This window comes from Corylus avellana, chromosome ca4 (genome assembly GCF_901000735.1).
Source record: "Corylus avellana chromosome ca4, CavTom2PMs-1.0".
In the NCBI taxonomy this organism is placed as follows: domain Eukaryota; kingdom Viridiplantae; phylum Streptophyta; class Magnoliopsida; order Fagales; family Betulaceae; genus Corylus; species Corylus avellana.
Window position 1 is genome coordinate 27,138,187 of NC_081544.1, and position 17,872 is coordinate 27,156,058.

General features: G+C 34.9%; 2 protein-coding genes across 2 annotated transcripts in view; both read right to left on the minus strand.

Moving 5' to 3' along the window:
* Nucleotides 1-5,815: 5,815 nt before the first annotated feature.
* On the minus strand, nt 5,816-11,362 carry LOC132178327 (wall-associated receptor kinase-like 10). The gene is made up of 3 exons (XM_059590775.1): nt 10,507-11,362; nt 8,877-9,017; nt 5,816-7,128 (listed from the first exon to the last, which is right to left on the minus strand). The coding sequence occupies exons 1-3, from the start codon at nt 11,360-11,362 to the stop codon at nt 5,939-5,941; spliced, it is 2,187 nt and encodes a 728-aa protein (XP_059446758.1). The 3' UTR covers nt 5,816-5,938.
* Nucleotides 11,363-11,814: 452 nt separating this feature from the next.
* Nucleotides 11,815-17,872, minus strand: part of LOC132178328 (wall-associated receptor kinase-like 6) — a 10,205-nt gene continuing 4,147 nt past the window's right edge. The window contains exons 4-5 of the mRNA XM_059590776.1: nt 14,412-14,686; nt 11,815-11,935 (exon numbers count right to left, since the gene is read on the minus strand). Of these exons, the coding sequence (XP_059446759.1) occupies nt 11,815-11,935; nt 14,412-14,686 (396 nt within the window). The remainder of the gene's footprint in view (nt 11,936-14,411; nt 14,687-17,872) is intronic.

Below are 17,872 nucleotides of genomic sequence, written 5' to 3' on the forward strand. Positions count from 1 at the left end.
ACGAAAATGACCCATTCATTCTCTTAAATAACAAAACCGAGCTAAAAGAATCAGCTTTTTATTGAATAAGAGATGGGTTTAATATCAAAATTGTACCTTGAAAATCCAGAAACTGTCAAAGATTTCCTCGAAGATCCCACCAGACCCTTCCTCCATCTCCGGCGAGGAAGAAGACTCGTCGGACCACCACCGCCTCTTCTCCTTCTTCTTCTTTCTGCCTCTGCTTCCTCCAAAGCCAAATTCAGAATCTTGGTCTTCTCCTTCGTCTTTGTCATCCTCGAAGTTGAATCCCTGTGAGGAACGGGCGGTTTCGGCATTGGAGTTCCAGGGACGGTACCTGGTAGAGAACGAGCGGCGAGAATGAGAGGCCGGATAAGGGGTTTTGGGTAGCGTTGGATGGCGATAAGGAGGTCGAGGATGCGTGAAGATGGAGCAGGGGTGGTGTGTAAGGAGCTGGGCTTCCATTTGGCCACGTCCTTTAGTTTCTTCTCCTCCATTCAACTTCCATCATTTTTGGAGTATGGACTAGTTTCCCTTACTAGTCCCAAAGAGTAGCAGCCTAGCAGGAAAATGTTAGCTAAAAATAAAATAAATGAATAAATAATTTTTTTTGACATAATAAATAAATGATAGATCAACCACATTAATTCTTGTGTTTTATTTTATTTATCCCTTTTATTTTCCTTTAGCGTTAGTAATTAAGCCTACATAAACAAGACCAAACGAATCACACCACAAATGCTCAATAGATAATTTTGGGTAACCCCTCTCTTGATCTGTTTTTTTTCATTGGCGGGATTAATTTTTGTGGGAATCTATGATGAAAATATTAGTATTTGCCGTCTTGAATTTCATTAATATTCTGATAGGGTTAGGTCACTTTATAGGTCAGTCGAACTTGAGGGAGTGTCTTACTGCCGGTTCTCATCGTTTAGGCCTTTTTTTGTGTGTAACTTCTGGTAAGCAAGGACTATTTTGGTCACATTCAAAAAATACATATAGTTAGTTTCTCTGGCCTTCCTTTTTATTTAGAAAAAAATATATGTTTTCATCTAAAACATTACAATTTATATAATCTCACCCTCATAACACACAAACGGTGGCGATTAACACACACACACACCAAAAAAAAAAAAAACCAGTGGCGGTTGCTTTTAATACGTTCAAGAAACGACCACGTCTCTTCGACATACAAACGGCACCGTTTAGCGAATCGCCTCTTAAGCCCTAAAAGTCTTGAATCGTATCCACCAGATAAGGAGGACCTGAGACAGAGAGAGACATAGACGAGGCCGATGCCCATGGATTTCTTCGGAGACATGGACGACCAGCCGTCGACGATGGCGATGGACGTTGACGACGTGGACCCTCTTGAGATCTACGGCGAAGGCGTAATCTCTGTCGACAACAAGGTCGCCGACGCCGATTTCTTCAACTCCTTCGAGGACGACTTCGACGACTCCGACATTAACTGAAACTTTTCGTCATCATCATGTATGCCCTTATTTTCTAGGTTTTTTTGTCTCCGTCAGAATCCTCCTGTGTTAAACGTGGAACGTGCATATTAGGAACGATGTGTTTGACTGGTTGGATCTTTTCTTATATGGTTGAACTAGAAATTATATGAGGTTTCGACTATGGCTGAATAATTGATTGGCTTTCTTTCTTTTTTTTTTTTTCTTTTTTTTTCAGAATTAAGCTTTGGTTAGTTGCTGAGAAATTGATAAAAATAAAAATTAAAAATTAAAAAAAAAAAAACAAGAACCGGGAAATTAACATATATGTGGTTGATCGGCTCCTTCTTATAGTCGCACTTTGGAGTTTATTAGGTATATGTAAAGAGGGTTGTCCTCAGTTTGGTTGCTGGGTAAAGGAAAAGAAAATTCACTCCGGAATCGGTACTGTTTTCCTTTTATATTGTTTTTGGATATGCCTTATGATTTCAAATAGTGTAAAAGTGAAGTCGTAAGGATAGATGGTTGTATTTTTGGCTTAGTTGAGTGAGGGATTATGAATATAAATTAGTTTTTATTTTTACGTTTATCAATCCTCTATTTTGCTTGGAAATATTAATTTCAGCATTGGTTTTGGCCCTAGTATGTTGTTGAGCTGAGGAGAATTCTCTTCGTCTTTGAAGCACACCTTTCTCTGCGTTTTGGTTGATCTTTGAGTCGGTGGATGTTTAATTATCAACTTAATCACACCAGCTGTGATCTCTAAGCATCTAACTGGTGTGGGAACTGTCTCAGATATTTGTCACATTATAAAATGCACATGGATATATCCACATTTGATAATGTTTCTCAAGATAATTATCTCTTTACTCCAATGGTACTTCCTTCCTCTGTAGCAAGGTGGAGGGTGAACCATGAGTTCAAGTCCCACCGAGTGCTTGTGTATCTTACAATTATTAGGAAAAAAAAAAAAAAATTGTGTCCTCTTCTCTTCTATGTAATTGGCAATTCAATTTAGGTGTTGGTGGTCATGGTTGAATTTTAGTGATTGCTGCTCGAATTGGAAGGCTTGGTTATGGATTTTCTTTGTGGAGCTTAGTTGTAATTTCCAAAGATTATGTCGAGAAAAGTTATAGGTGTTTGGTATGGATTTGCTGTAGGTGTTTGATATATGTAGGGTTCACTCTGTTGTGATGATGGGATGAAATACTGCAGGAAATAAGGAGAATATCCAGAAAACCTCTCGTATCTAGGTTTAAGCACGATTGTGGTGCTGCTTTGAACTTTTTGGTCCGTATTGAAGGACCGGTGAATGATTTATTTTCCTGCAATTATGGTAGTGGTGTCTGATTTATTTAACCAAAAGTGAGGACCTCATGTCCTTGAGCATGGGATCTGTAATTCTTGTGTTATTTAGATTGCAATTGGTGGGGCAGGTTGTTGGTATGTTTTAATGGACGAGTAATTCTAGAAATTATATTTTTATCTCATAACTATCTTATAATATTGGCATGGCACTCTGACCCAATTCTTGAATTTATTTTTTACAAGTGATCCAAGGGTTTATTGGAACCACATGTTAGTATTGTAAAAATAATTGTATAATAGAAATGTAGTTTTTAGCTCAAGCTAAGGTGTGCATCTATTTATATTAAGTCACATAACAGTGATCCAAGACACTAGATTATTGGAAGCTAGTTTTGTTGAATGGGTAGCTTGGTGCAGGGAGCATGAAGGGGAACACATGATGTGTGGACATGCTAACCTGGTTACTAAGAGATGTTGATCTACTTTGCATCAGACTTGGTTCTAAATTGGGTGCGTTTCAGATGGCAGTGGGAGTAAGGGCATGTTTGAGATTGCGTTTGAGAGACTTAAAATCTGCTTTTAACACTCAAAAAGTCTGTTTGAAGAAAAAAATATTCGTTTGGTAAAAAAATTTAAAACGCTTTTAAGGGTCTAAAACGCCTAAAAATGGTTAAAAAGCACTTTTGGCAAAAGCTTAAAAATGAAGCTTTTGTCCAAAAGCTCTATTTGTCAAACGCAATTCCAAACATGCTCTAAGAGTGCTTGCCAATTTTGTGTGACATACATACAAGAAGAAAAAGATAGAGCAAGTTCAAGTAATTATCATGGCCGTGTAAATGGGCTTTGGACACCTACACTTTGTAAACTTTTGTTTTTAATTCAATATATATATATTTGTTTGAAAAAGGTAAAATTTTGTTGGAGTTTTGCGACAAGTACTTTACAATTTACTACAAGTCTTGTACAAATTAAATATTTTGTTGGAGTTTTACTAAATTTACGTACAATGATATTGTTTTTGTGCCCATAAAGATGGTAAGTAACTTAGGATAGTGAAATTGGGGTCTAATAATGGTTATGGTACCAAATAAGCGATGTAGCCTACGACATTGCATTAAACAAATATTGATTCATACCGATTGAGAATTTAATAATGGTTGGGACGTCTACATATGAGTTTGCCATTGTTGATGTTAGAACATCATCCCATACATTTATGCTCAAACATATTTGAAAATTCTATATTACGACTCCAAACGACACCTATTTTGAATGTATAGGTGTTTCACACAATTTATGCGGAAATAGATCTGACCTAACAATTAATAGACAACCAAAAATATATGAAACAATAAACAATAAACAACACAGATATTTTGGTTACGAAGAGGAAACCAATTAGATAACTCTCTAATTGTAAAACCTCTCCAGGGCAGCAAAACCCAGGAAATCAACTAACTCAGTAAAAGAATAAAGGATTACAAGACGTTCACACTTACAAAACCTTTGCAATTGACATGATCTTGTATAAGACAAGCGACCCACTTGCCTTCTACCGCAGTAGCCCTTTCCAGATACAGCTGGTACAATCCTTTTACGTGATCTCCCTTCATTGGAACTCCGGTTGACTTCGCATCAACAATCAACAAGTAAACACAAACGATCACTCTAAGAGAGAGAACAAACTCTACCCTTTTAGCACACAAAAGCGAATTCTAGATGCGGAAATTCGTCCCTCTCTCTTCCTATAGAGGTGTATTTATAATAGCCCCATCATCCCTAGACCTAGGAAAGAGTTTATATTCATTTAAAACTGTTACAGGTACGCGGCGTTCGGACGGGAACATGTGCCATCCGGACGGGACAACAAAACACAGCCAGAAAGTGTTTTTAACACATGGCCGTCTGCAATCTCGTCCGGACGAGATTGCAGACGAGCCATTCCGCCTAGCTTCGTAGTATTCTTTTTTATGGCCCATTTTGACCTAGTAAACATTAGAATTAGCTAAACCTCGTGAAACATGACTTTGTAGATCATTGAGTTATCTTTCCAACGCCGCAAAGATTGATCCAATCAGAGGCTTGAAACTCAAGATATGACCTTTTTAGTAAAAGTCGTCCGGACAGGATTCAGACGAGACTGCAGACGAGGCTCTCGGGAATTCTTGTTTATCGAGTTCGTCCGGACGGGGTTCAGACGAGGCTCTCAGGAATTCCTATTTATCGAGCTCGTCCGGACGGGATTTCAAACGAGATTGCAGATGAGGCTCTCGGGGAAAATAGAATTCTTCGAGTGTCCGAACGGCACTTCTTCTCGTCCGAACAGTAATTGAATGGATGATGAATCTTGGCACTTTTGGTCACCATTTTGCTTACTGAATTAAGCCAACAAGAACTTACAATATTCAATCTATTCATAGTTTGGCCGAAGGTTAGAAGCTTTTTGCAGCATTTAAACTGCCTTCAACTCTATTGCAACTTGTTTCACTGTAGGCCATTTCTTCCCATTTAAGTTAGCACCTTTTCGCAAGGTGCGTGACTTCAATGACATCTTCTTTCTTGCCTTCTTTTAAAAATTGGCTACTAAGAATTTCAAACAAATTGTTCTCTTCCGATGATTGAATGAAATATGTTGCTAGACTTTTGACTTCTTGTGTCTTTGTTGATGAGATCACTTTTTCGCCAATTAACAGCTCAACAAACTTTTATGTTTTTTTACTTGTATATATGTGTGTATAGGTAATACATCAAGTTAATTAATTTGGAAACACTACAAGTAGCACTTCAAATTACCTCCAATTAATTACCATAGCTAATTCATTTTGGGAGCGTTACATGTGTGCCCCTTTTAATGGGGGAGGCTCCTGGCCCAAAATGGTAGCATGGATTCCAATAAGGTGTCACATTAATGACCATAAGAGTTTATAGTTTCCACATGAAAAATATCATTGATTTGCTTATCTTATAAATGCGGTTGTGTATGCGAGTCCATTGCTAGGGTGACTATTCAATGTATCAACAACAACAAAAATAGATCCTTGAACATGGAGCTTTCTGCTATCTTATACTATCAATAGAATTGGATATGGTTAATCCATGTTCTCAGATGATTTTTGAAATTACAACGTAAACAGAAAATTATTTAGCCTATAAAATTGCATCAAACAAATACTGATTCATGCAGATTGAGAAGATAATAATGGTTGGGCGTCTACAGATGAGGTTGACATTGTTGATTTGGGTTCAGCATCCCATGGCTCGTACATTTCTGCTCGATCATATTCAAGCTCTTCATAGTTTTGTTGAAGGTTAGGAGTTTTTTGTGGCATTTGTACTATCTCCAACTCCATTGCGACTTCTTTCATTGTAGGCCGTTTCTTTCCGTTTAAGTCTAAGCACCTTTTCGCAAGGTTCGCGACCACAATGATATCTTCTTTCTTACCTTCCTTCAAAACTCGACTATCAATAATACCAAACAAATTGTTCTCCTCTATCGATTGAATGAAATTTGTTGCTAAACTTCTGGATTCTTGTGTCATTGTGGAAGAGATTGCTTTTTCTCCAGTTAACAGCTCAGCAAGGACAACACCAAAACTATAAACATCACTCTTTTCTGTAAACTGACTTGATTGGAAATACTCAGGGTCCAAATATCCAAAAGTGCCATGCACTAGTGTGGTTAAGTGAGTTTGATCAACAGTGATGGATCTTGATGTCCCAAAGTCGGCTACTTTAGCTCTGTACTTATCATCTAAGAGTATGTTTGTAGACTTAATGTCTCGATGATAAATGGGCGAGGAAGCTGCTGAGTGTAAGTAGAAAAGAGCTCCTGCTACTTCAGTTGCAATTCGTAAGCGCATATCCCATGTCAATGGAAACTCTTCAGTTTGGCCATTGACATATTGGAAGAGAGTTCCATTGGGAATGTATTCATAAACTAGCAAAGGAACTTCCGTCTCCAAACAACAACCAATTAGCTTAACAACATTCCTGTGGTTAATTTGTGAAAGAATGACAACTTCATTAATAAATTCTTCAAGTTTTGCTTCATCAATTACCCTGGACTTTTTCACAGCAACGATTCTACCATCTGCCAACATGCCTTTGTAAACAGTGCCTTGTCCTCCTTGACCAAGTATTCTATTTACATTAAAACGATCAGTGGCCTTCTCCAAATCTTTTGAATTAAACAATTTGGTGGTATCAACATTGGCTTCATTTGAAGATAATTGTTGTTGTAATAATAAACCACCATTTCTTTTGAAAAACTTGTTCTTCTGTTTAATCCTCCTCCTTTTCTTTATTACTTTGTATGACCACCACCCACCAACAAGTAGAACCAATAGCCCAAGGCTACTACTAACACCTGCTTAATGCAATGTAATAGGAAGATATTATTCATTACAATAAAATGTTATAGCAATAGTTTTGATTGAGAATGTTGACTTAAGATAGAGAGACATCTTCTCGAATGCTAAAAATTAGTATAACAAACAATCATGTGACAAAAAGTATGCTAATATATTATGACCATTAAAGTGTTCGAACAGGATGGTAAAAGTGGGCTATTAAGGGAGGAAAATGATTAAACCAAAAAAAAAAAAAAAAACAAAAGGAAGGTTTAAAGGTTTTCATTAGAATCCCATACCTACAATTTTTAAAATTGTAACCATTATTTTAAATGAACAGTCACGATTTTGTCAAGTCATCTATTTTGACTTAAGAAAAAAAAAAAGAGAAGAAGAAGAAGAGGAAAACCTCACTTAACCTTCTTGAACTTCCATCACTTTTGCAATTACTCTTTAAAGTTCAAAAACTCTCTATTTAGTGTATCAAACTTCAAATTTTTTGCAATGTCACCCTTCCGTTAGATTTTTTTGTTAAATCCTTACGAAGGTGTCAAAATTACCAAAATACCCCATTTTGTTTTTTGAAAAAAAAAATTTGAAAAGATTTAAGCTTTGGTCATGATTTAACGAAATTTTGCAAAAATACCCACACCTAAATCCTTGCAATTTTAGAAATTTTGACTAGATTTAACGGAAAAACTTAACGAATGAGTGATATTGCAAAAAATTATAAGTTTGATACATTAAATTGAAAGTTTTTGAACTTTGTGGGAGGGTGGGAGGGGGGGGGGGGGGGGGATATAATTGCAAAAGGTAATAGAGGTTTAGGATGGAGGGTTGAGTAAAGTTTTCAAAAAAAACAAAAAAAAAAAACTCTTAAGAGGAAATGATTTCTTTAGCCAACACCTAAAGAGTTTTAGTCAACCACCTATTAAGATTTTAAGGTGGTTGGCTATTTCAAGGAGGTGTTCGGCCACTCCTATAAGCCTTGAAAGGTGACTCAACGACCCCCGCAAGATTTGAGGGGCTTGGGAGGGGGGGTATGGCCAACCTCAAAACCCTTTGGCTTATGGGGGATCTTTAAAAATAAATAAATAAAGGCTTATGGGGGTGGTTGGTCACTCCTCAAGAGTTTTGAAGGTGATCTAACCATTTCCTAAAGTATTTGAGGGTGGTGGACCATCCTCTTTAAGTAGATAAAGGAAGATTTTTTTTTTTAATTAAACCATTTTAAGAATTGCATGTTGTTGCAATTTTAAGAATTTCAAAAAATTATGATCCTAAAGGTTCCTATATATATATATATATATATATATACTTGAAGCATACCTCTATATAGTAGTAAGTGAATTTTAGGGAGATATTTATTGAAAATTGATTGCATAGAAAGTGTACGGGAAAATATTAAAAAGAAAAAGAAAAAAATTGCCACTACACACGCTTGGAAATACTTCAAAAATTGGGATATGAGCACTTTACAAGGAGTATAACAGAGTGCCATACGTTTTAGAAATCTAATCATGGCAAGCCCATTTTGATGCTTTTAATTTTTTTTTCAAAAGATGTGTTTCAATTCTCCTCAAAATATGTGTTTTAAATTTTTGTTTTCTCTAAAAACATAATATTAATTCCCCTAAAAGAATGTATATCCAAAGCAAGTGGAACCAATTGAAAGAAAGAAGGTGAAAGAAAATCAATCAAAATAATGTCGGAAAAAATATTGAGATTTCTTGTTTCGGTGGTTCACAATATGCATTATACGTACCTATCGTGGCCGCTCTAACCGGAGGCTTCGGGGGGTAAACAGGTATACAAGAGTAATACCCAATACCATTTTCACATTTTACATTGAAGTATGAGCTATTGTAACGGGAACAAGGGTTTGATCGCTCGCATTCGTTAATATCTGACATGTAACGAGACAAACACCGTTAGTTTTGAAGCTTCTAATCTCTCTACTTGCCACTCCATTGTGATGATGATAATAATAACAATTAACAATGGTAATATTTTCAAATGAAATCCATTGATATTGCTTTCTTTTGTTAGATCACTTGATTCTTTTATAACTTCATTTTTCTCTATATTTATCAAGAAATGACTTTTAACACAAAACGAGAGTTTCTATGCTATGAACTTTATTAATTATAGTATGAGATTTGCCTGATTTGGGGTTTCACAAATAAGAATTCTTGTTATTTCTAATTCTAACCTTTGCAACCTGGTCAAGTATCTGTAATAAAATCGCCAACTTTTATATTGAATTGATAAAAATACTTTAGAATTTAATTTTATATGTATATATATAGTGAAATCTCTGATCACGTGAGTTCTATTGTGAGGCTGATCATGCATGCATGTGATTCCCTTCACTTAACTTTTAAGAAATAACAATTGAACTCACAAAAAAAAAAAAAAAAAAACAATTGAGAGGAGGGTAACTAAATAGAATGTATGTAATTTTATATGTAATATTTTATATTGCCGACTTTTGAAAAGTCTTCGATGGAAGTTTGAATAGAAAATGGACTATTTGAATAATAATAATTAAACTATTTTAAAAGTATTAAATGGAGGTTTTGATTGAAAATAAAGTATTAATTGGAAAAAGAAAGGTCTTGTCTTTAAGGTGGTGTTTGGTAAATAGGTTGGCCTAGACACTGTAGTTGATGTATATTGATGTAAAAAAAAAGTAAGAATGTTTTGTATAAAAAAAGTAAAAAAATGGTATGGAAAAGTGAAAAAGTTTTGTTTTGTAGTGATTTTTTTATTTGAATAATAATAAAAAGTGAATAATGTGATATAAAAAGTGAAAATGTGAAAATGTTTTGATGTTAATTTTTTTGGAAATTGTGATGAACAGTGTCTAGACCATCCGCGGCGCGAGGGTAATAGATTAATCATTTACACTTATTTTATCTACTTTTTTTTCAATAAATTTTGTACTTATCTGGAAAAAAACTTGTAAGATACTTAATTGATAAAACATAAAATATGAAATCAAATCAAATATAAAAATTAAGTATACAATTAAAACTTGCCTTTGACCAACGAAATTTCAAAATAAACTATCAAAATGAAATTTAATTTTATTATATATATCATCAAATTTATTAAAATTATGTTTTTTTCCCAGGCTCAATGCGGCCATAGTACTGTAATTCAACACTACACACATTTATACGTGTGGTCTGCATAAGGCGTACGTGTAAGTGGTGACGTTGTTGTGACGCAGGTGTTCTACAAGTGTTATTTTGACCAAGGTGTGAATCTAGCCTATAATACATTCATACAAGTGTTGCGAATTTAATTCATAGAAGTACTATATAATTAGCACATAAACGAAAAAGAAAAGAATAATTAAAGAGATAAATAGACTTGTACCAAAACTTTACCTTGACATCCTCCAAGAATATAGGGATTCCCTTCATAGCCTCCATCGCAAGAACATGAAAAAGTTGAGTTCCGGTTACTCATTCGAATACATGTGTAGTTTGAAGAACTATTATATGTAGCGAGATTATTGAGTACTGAGTAGAATGATGTATCAAGAACCCCCCATTCCAACACCACAGGAACGTGGTACGACACAACGGAAGACATATTTGAGAACAATCGAACGTTGTAGGCGGCCTTGAACCACTTTTCTTCTACCAAGAATGCAGACCTGCAACCGATTGTAGGCTGGTTTGGAACGATTATTGGTTCTGTATTTGTATTGAAGGCAACGAGGTCTGAAGCAATTGTGGTTTGGCATAAACGAGTAGTAGTATCATTTATGATCACTTCACAAACTTTACAGTTGAAAGGGCATGTCCTGCACCCAAAAACTGAACCATCTAAGGAAGTTATTGATGCAAAATTGTTGCAGCCGATGGCCACGAATATGTTTTCGGACTGGGAGAAGATGAAAGGGCTTTTTGATAGCTCCACATTTTCTATGCCCCTTGAAAGATTACCACAAGCAGAAAGTGTCGGATAATTGACACCAACTGTGTTTCGTCTTCGTGATAAAGTGCTTCCGAATGAAATGTAGAGAACCTCCAGGTTGAGCCTCCTCAAGAAAGGCTTGGGAGAGCCCGAGGAGTAATTGCAAATTACTTCATACCAGTCATCAACGTAGCAACCAGCTGCTCCTATTCCAAAAGGGTATGGAATGCTAACATTCCCACAGCGTTCTTCACATGAAGTAGTACTAGTAATTGCATCAATTGAACACAATAGCAAAAGGATCTGAAATAGAACTACCATTTGCATCCCCATCTCTCTCTTGCTCTCTTTTTCTATGATGATGACGGGATTGTGAAGCAGCTATATATAATAAGCCCAAGCCCCCGCTTTCTATAATGAATTGAAAAGTTCTTCTATGGAAGCTGCCAAGAAGACCAAGTTGTCGTTGTCAGGACTAGCCTGAATTGCATAAGAGAAGAAAATCCAGCTAGCAGCCATGATTGAACTCTTACGAAATTACTAGGAAAATGATCCCACATGGATGGTCCACAATTGTGACCTTTTGGACGCGTAGCGGTAAACTACCAATTGGTAAACTACCAATTAGAAGGCACCATATATATATCCGGATACGCACGCTTACTTACTTCTGGCTTGTCCTCTGCGAACTTTCCGTGTTTTCCACTTTGATTGGAGTGTGCATTTTTTAGAATAACTATCTATTTCATATTACGTGGTAAATAGTTTGATGATCAAGATTGAATTATATCAAGACACGGGTGATTCCGTCCTCCTGAAGGATATCGCAAAAAGTCATTGCATTGACTTCTAGCGACGAAAACGTCCATCTCCACGTACGCCTTCGCAAACATCCTAGCCAGAGGAAAAAGACTATTTCATTTGACAAAAGTTTTTTGTTTCAGTGAAAATAATTTAGGATGGTACACAAATTCTTGTTAAAACAAAATAATATTAATTCAAAAAAAATATACAATAAGACAAGTGACATACCAGAGATAAAAAAGTAGGATATGAAAAGATTTATTTTATTTTGCTTGTTGATAAAAAAGAACTGGGAAATTAATATATATATATGTATGTGGCTGATCGATCGGCACCTTCTTTTAGTCGCACTTTGGTGTTTATTGGGTTTCTGTAAAGAGGGTTGTACTCCGTTTGGTTGCTGGGAAAAGGAAAAGAAAATTCACTCCGGAATCGGTACTATTTTCCTTTTATATTGTTTATGGATATGCCTAATGATTTCGAATAGATCGAGCAAATTAAGGGAAGTCTTAAGGATAGATGGTTGTATTTTTGGCTTAGTTGAGTGAGGGATTACGAATATGAATTAGTTTTTATTTTTACGTTTATCAATCCTCTATTTTGCTTGGAAATAATGTCAGCATTGGTTTTGGCCCTGGCATCGGTGGATGTTTAATTATCAACTTAATCACACCAGCTGTCTCTAAGCATCTAATCGGTGTGGGAACTGTCTCAGATATCTGTCACATTATAAAATGCACATGGATATCCACATTTGATAATGTTTCTCAAGATAATTATCTCTTTACTCAAATGCTACTTCTTACCTTTGTAGCAAGGTGGAGGGTGAGGTCGTGGGTTCGGGTGCTTGTGTTTCTTACCAATAATAATAATAATAATAATAAACATTTGTGTCGTCTTCTATGTTTTTGGCAATTCAATTTAGGTGTTAGTGGTCATGGTTGAATTTTAGTGATTGCTGCTCGAATTGGTAGGCTTGGTTATGGATTTTCTTTGTGGAGCTTAGTGATTGAGTTGAAATTTCTGAAGATTATGTCGAGAAAAGTTATAAGTGTTTGGTATGGATTTGCTGTAGGTGTTCGATGTAGTGTTCACTACTCTGTTCTAATGATGGTGTGAAATACCGTAGGGAATAAGGAGAATATGCAGAAGGCTTCTCTATCTAGGCTTAAGCACGATTATGGTGCTTTTAACGTTTTGGTCTGTTTGGAAAGACTACAAAATGTATTTAACCATAGGTGAGGACATCATGTCCTTAGGATGGGATCTGTTAATACCACGCACGCAGAGCCCTTGATGCTGGAGACCTATAAGAGAGTCAAATGTCAGAGTGGCACGCGGGTAGTGGCGGCGAAACTACCTCGGATGTTTAAGTTAATAGAGAATATGTGAAGTAAAATGGGAAGAATTTCAGTATGGGTAAAGTAATAATGAAAGAGTTTGATTAGAAAAAGAAGTGCCTGATTTGTTTGCTTTCCTCACCTTTTGTAAGGCCTGTCTGTCCTTTTTTTTTTTTTTTTTTTTTGATAATGCCAAATTTCATAATAAATCAAGCAGCTAGAGCAAAATGCTCCAGGTGCAGTAAGTCTCTGATACATTCTGGTGGGGTCACCCACATTTGTTCCACCTCAGTCTTAGTGGCATACTTGGCCAGTACATGGGCTATATTATTATCTTCTCTCCTAACATAAGTCATCTTCCATTGCAGTGGCGGAGCCACGTTGGTGGTTGGGGGTGCCGTGGCACCCCCAACGATTTTTTTTTAAAAAAATTTTCCTTTTCCCTGCTCTGTGGCCACTTGCAAGTTGGCGCTCTGATCTTATATACACACCAAGAAAATAAGAAGAAATAGTTAGTAGAAGAAGAACTCAATAATAAAACCTTCATATATATATATGAATACAAGTTGCTGCTAGGAGACTGATGGTGAACACAACTGGGAGAGAAGTAGAGTTTTGCATTTTTTTTTATCATTTCGTGGGTGGTCATGAACTGCAAAGTATAGATTTTTGTGTTTTAGGGTGTAAGAATCTGCTTACTTTTTTTATTCTGGAAGTGTTATATTTGTGTTATGATATTGTTTAGCCTCTTTAGGCTTTGATCAAATTAAGAGAAGAATATATCTTAGTAATTACCGAACTAGCATTTTCAGCAATAAAAATTGTTAAAACACGACTTTGACTTTGCAACAAAATTGAGGATGATTTTCTTGCAAATAGTTCATTTCTCTATATTGAAAGGGAAATTGCTGAGAGCTTTGATTTAAATTCGATACTTGATGATTTTGTACTTTTAAGAGAACGTAAAGTGCAATTCTAGACACTTTTTTTTTTTTTTTTTGTATTTCTGTCTTTTTGATATAGTGCCGACATGTTACATTTCTAATATATCAATTTGAGCACATATTTATGAATTTTTATGTATATATTTTTTTTGTGATACATATATTGTGTAAATTACAAAATTTTTAGGGTGGAAAAAATTTTTAAGACGCCAAAAAAATTTTAGCGGCACCCCCAATATGAATTGTCTGGATCCGCCACTGTTCCATTGCAACCCAGTGCACAGCTCAATCTTCAGGTCCTCCAGTACGATCCCCAGGCTGCTCCGATTGACCTCTTCACGATTTACCTCATCGACTACACCTTTTGCATCTCCTTCGAAATGGACTTGATCAAATCCCATCTCCTTGCACAACCGAATCGCCAACAATGCAGCCAACGCTTCCGCCACCAAAGGAGTGGGATTTCCTTTTTGGATAGAGCATTTGGCCACCACCAGCCTCCCCAACTGGTCACGAACTACCACTGCACTTCCCATCAAGCATAAGGCCTGTCTGTCCTGAGTTAGTAAGTATGTCAAATAAAGTGAGTGCTGTCAGCTGGGGGATCTTCTATTGAATTCGGATTTGGATCCCGTCCATTGGGAAATATGAGAGTGTCATATTCTTAATCCTGGCCCTTAGATTAATCTAAGGGTCCACAATATCTCAATATCAAAATCCTAAAATAAACACAACCACACTCAACTACATATCAAATTATTATTATTATTATTATTATTATTATTTTGAGAGGAAGCCACCAGGGGGAGAGCCGCCACCGCCGCCCATTGGGGGTGGCGCGAGGCCACCCAGATGGAGGTGGGCGCTTTCCATGGATGACTGACATGGGAATCTAATCAATAAAGATTTTACCCTACGAAGACGTTCTGGGTCCACCAGCCACAATAATTTTTCCACTTTCAAACTCCATCTGACCTCCCTGCAGTGATCCTCACTGTTCACCCTACTTTCTTCACAATTCAACTTCACATTGTGAATGGCAATTGAGTAGTATCCGCTAGATTAATTCTATAAGGTCAGAAACCATAAGGTCTCTCCTTTTCTCACCTTAAACATACCGATATTATAGTATCGAGTAATGTTATAAATTTTTTTAAAATCTTTTTAGAGTCATCTTAAGTGTGATATAACTTTTAAAATAACCAATAGATCAAAGTTCAAGAAATCACATCTCAAATTTAACGATAATTTTAAAAGTTACATTACATTTGAGTGAACTCTAGGATAACTACAGGAGAACTTATAACATTACTCTATAGTATCTGCTAGATTAATTCTAAGTTAACTAATGAAGGCTTTTACGTAAATAGACAAAAACAATTGAGTAATTTGAAGAAATATTTAGGAAATTAAATAAATATATCGAGTTTGAGTTTGAGTTGATACTTACTAGGATTTATATACCTTGACTCAGGTCTTTATAGAACTTTATAGAGTTCATATTCTTAGCATAAGTGGATACATCTATAATTCTCTTAATTATTTTAAATTTTAAATACTATAGTACTATGTTTGAGGAGAAATGATTCACCTCAATATTTTTTCATATTTTCTCTATTTCATCATACAAATTCAATATGTCTACCATTAAATTTGTAGACTCATGTACGTAGACTTTACACAAATTTAATAGTTGATTTATCCATTCACTATAAAAATGGTTTAAAATATAAAAATTTTATCATTTCTCGCCAACCTCCTCCAAAGCATCTAATTGTTACAAAAAAGACCATGCCAACTTTTTCTGACTCTTTGGACGGACGGAAACCCAATCACATGCAAAACATGTGATTTTTTCAGTCAAAAATACCCTTAGGGTAATGTAAAAAAAAAAAAAAAAATTCTTAAAAAAGGTTAAATAGAAAATAAAAATAAATTAAAAAAATAAACAATAAACAAAAAAATAAAACAAAACAAAAGTCACGTGCGACACATGTGCTGGGTTTCCGTCTAAAGAGGCAGAAAAAGTTGACTGATAATCTTTTTGCCATATGTAGTTAGATACTTTGATAAGGTTAATCATTACTTTTTGAACATTAGACGTCACAACAGAAAATGTTGTATACTTTGAAAGAGTAAAGCATATTTTTTCCAAAAGAAAAAAAATCACGCATTTACACGTTAGTATGTTACGAACATCACGATATTCCAACATTTCATTCAATTTTTCCACAAACTCATCAATAGTTTGTCCCCAGCAATTATTGAAAAGAAATGACTGTTCTAATTTTTCCACAAGCTCATCAATAGTATGTTCCCAGCATTTAGTGAAAAGAAGGACCATTCTAATTGGACTGAGCCAAGTTGACTTCTAAGTCTCCCCTCAAGTTTTGGGGATTATGATTCTTTGCATTTATTTTAAAGAAACTAGATTTTCAAATTACATAATTTAGACCCTTTTTAAGTATTAACACGCTTTGAAAACGCCACCTATTAAAAATGTGGCATGTTATTATGAAGGTAGCTAAAAAAAATTCTTGGATCTTGGATTTATATACATATATACCTTGGCCGAGGAGCACGACATTGTAGATACCCCTTTGGAAGACACGCTTTGGCCGAAGAAGGTGATCAGATTTAAGGTTGAAGAGACTAGATCTGGATCAAGATCTAGATCTACAAACTAGATTTAAAGTAACCTGTCAGAAACAGAAATTGGAGGAGTCTATATAGAAGACACCGAGCACTGCTACCGTGAAAAGGGAGGAGGGAGATCTAGATCTAGATATTTTTTCTTTTTTAAATTGTTCTTAGTGTTGCCTAGGAGGAAAGAGAAACGAATTCTAGAGAGAGGCCATCTCTCTCTAGATTACCACTACTGTCAAGCCACTAAAATAAAAAGTTTTATTAAAATTTGATATAATGAATTTTTATATTTGAAAGTTCACTTTAGCACACTTCAAGTTTTTTTTTTTTAATTTTTTTTTTCTCTCATTTCTCTCTCTCCCCCTCAAAGTAAAGATCAAAAATAATAAAAACAATATTTTTTTTTTTTACAATTTAAATAGAAAGTTGAATAAATATGTATGTTGAAGATTGTGTATAAAATATTAGTAGCTAAAATATTAAAGTTTTATTTTATTTTTTATTTTTTATTTTTTTGTAAAAATTAAAGTTTTATTTTGAGTAGCTAAAATGATTACCATTGCTGAAGATGCTATAAATCTAAAATAAATAAATAAATGTATATTTTGAATAGCTAAAATAACAATCATTTTTGGCTTAATATACAATTTAAATCTCCTATTTAATGTACTACGTAATATAATTTAATAAAAAAAAAAAGTCTTTTAGTTTTCCCATGATGTCTTTTGGTATATTTTTTTAGGAAAAATATATAATAAATCTCTGAGTCAATCCTTTAAAATTTAAATCTTGTTAAGTTTTTTTTTTCTTCGAAAATTTAGTCTTTGAGTCAATTGAAATGACAATAAAATCTCTGCAATTAAATTTTTTTAACAGACGTTAGGGTAACTCAAAACGCACTGTTTTACCCGATTAAAATATTAATTTTTTATTAATTTAATTTAAAAAATTAAATTAAAAAAAAAAAAGAAAAAAAAAAAGCCATTAAAGCCATGGCTTTAATGGTGCACGAGTATTGAATCAGGTGGCATTAAATCCTCAAATTAGATTATCTTGGATCTTGGATAATCTAATTTGGTTATCGTCAAATTTAATTA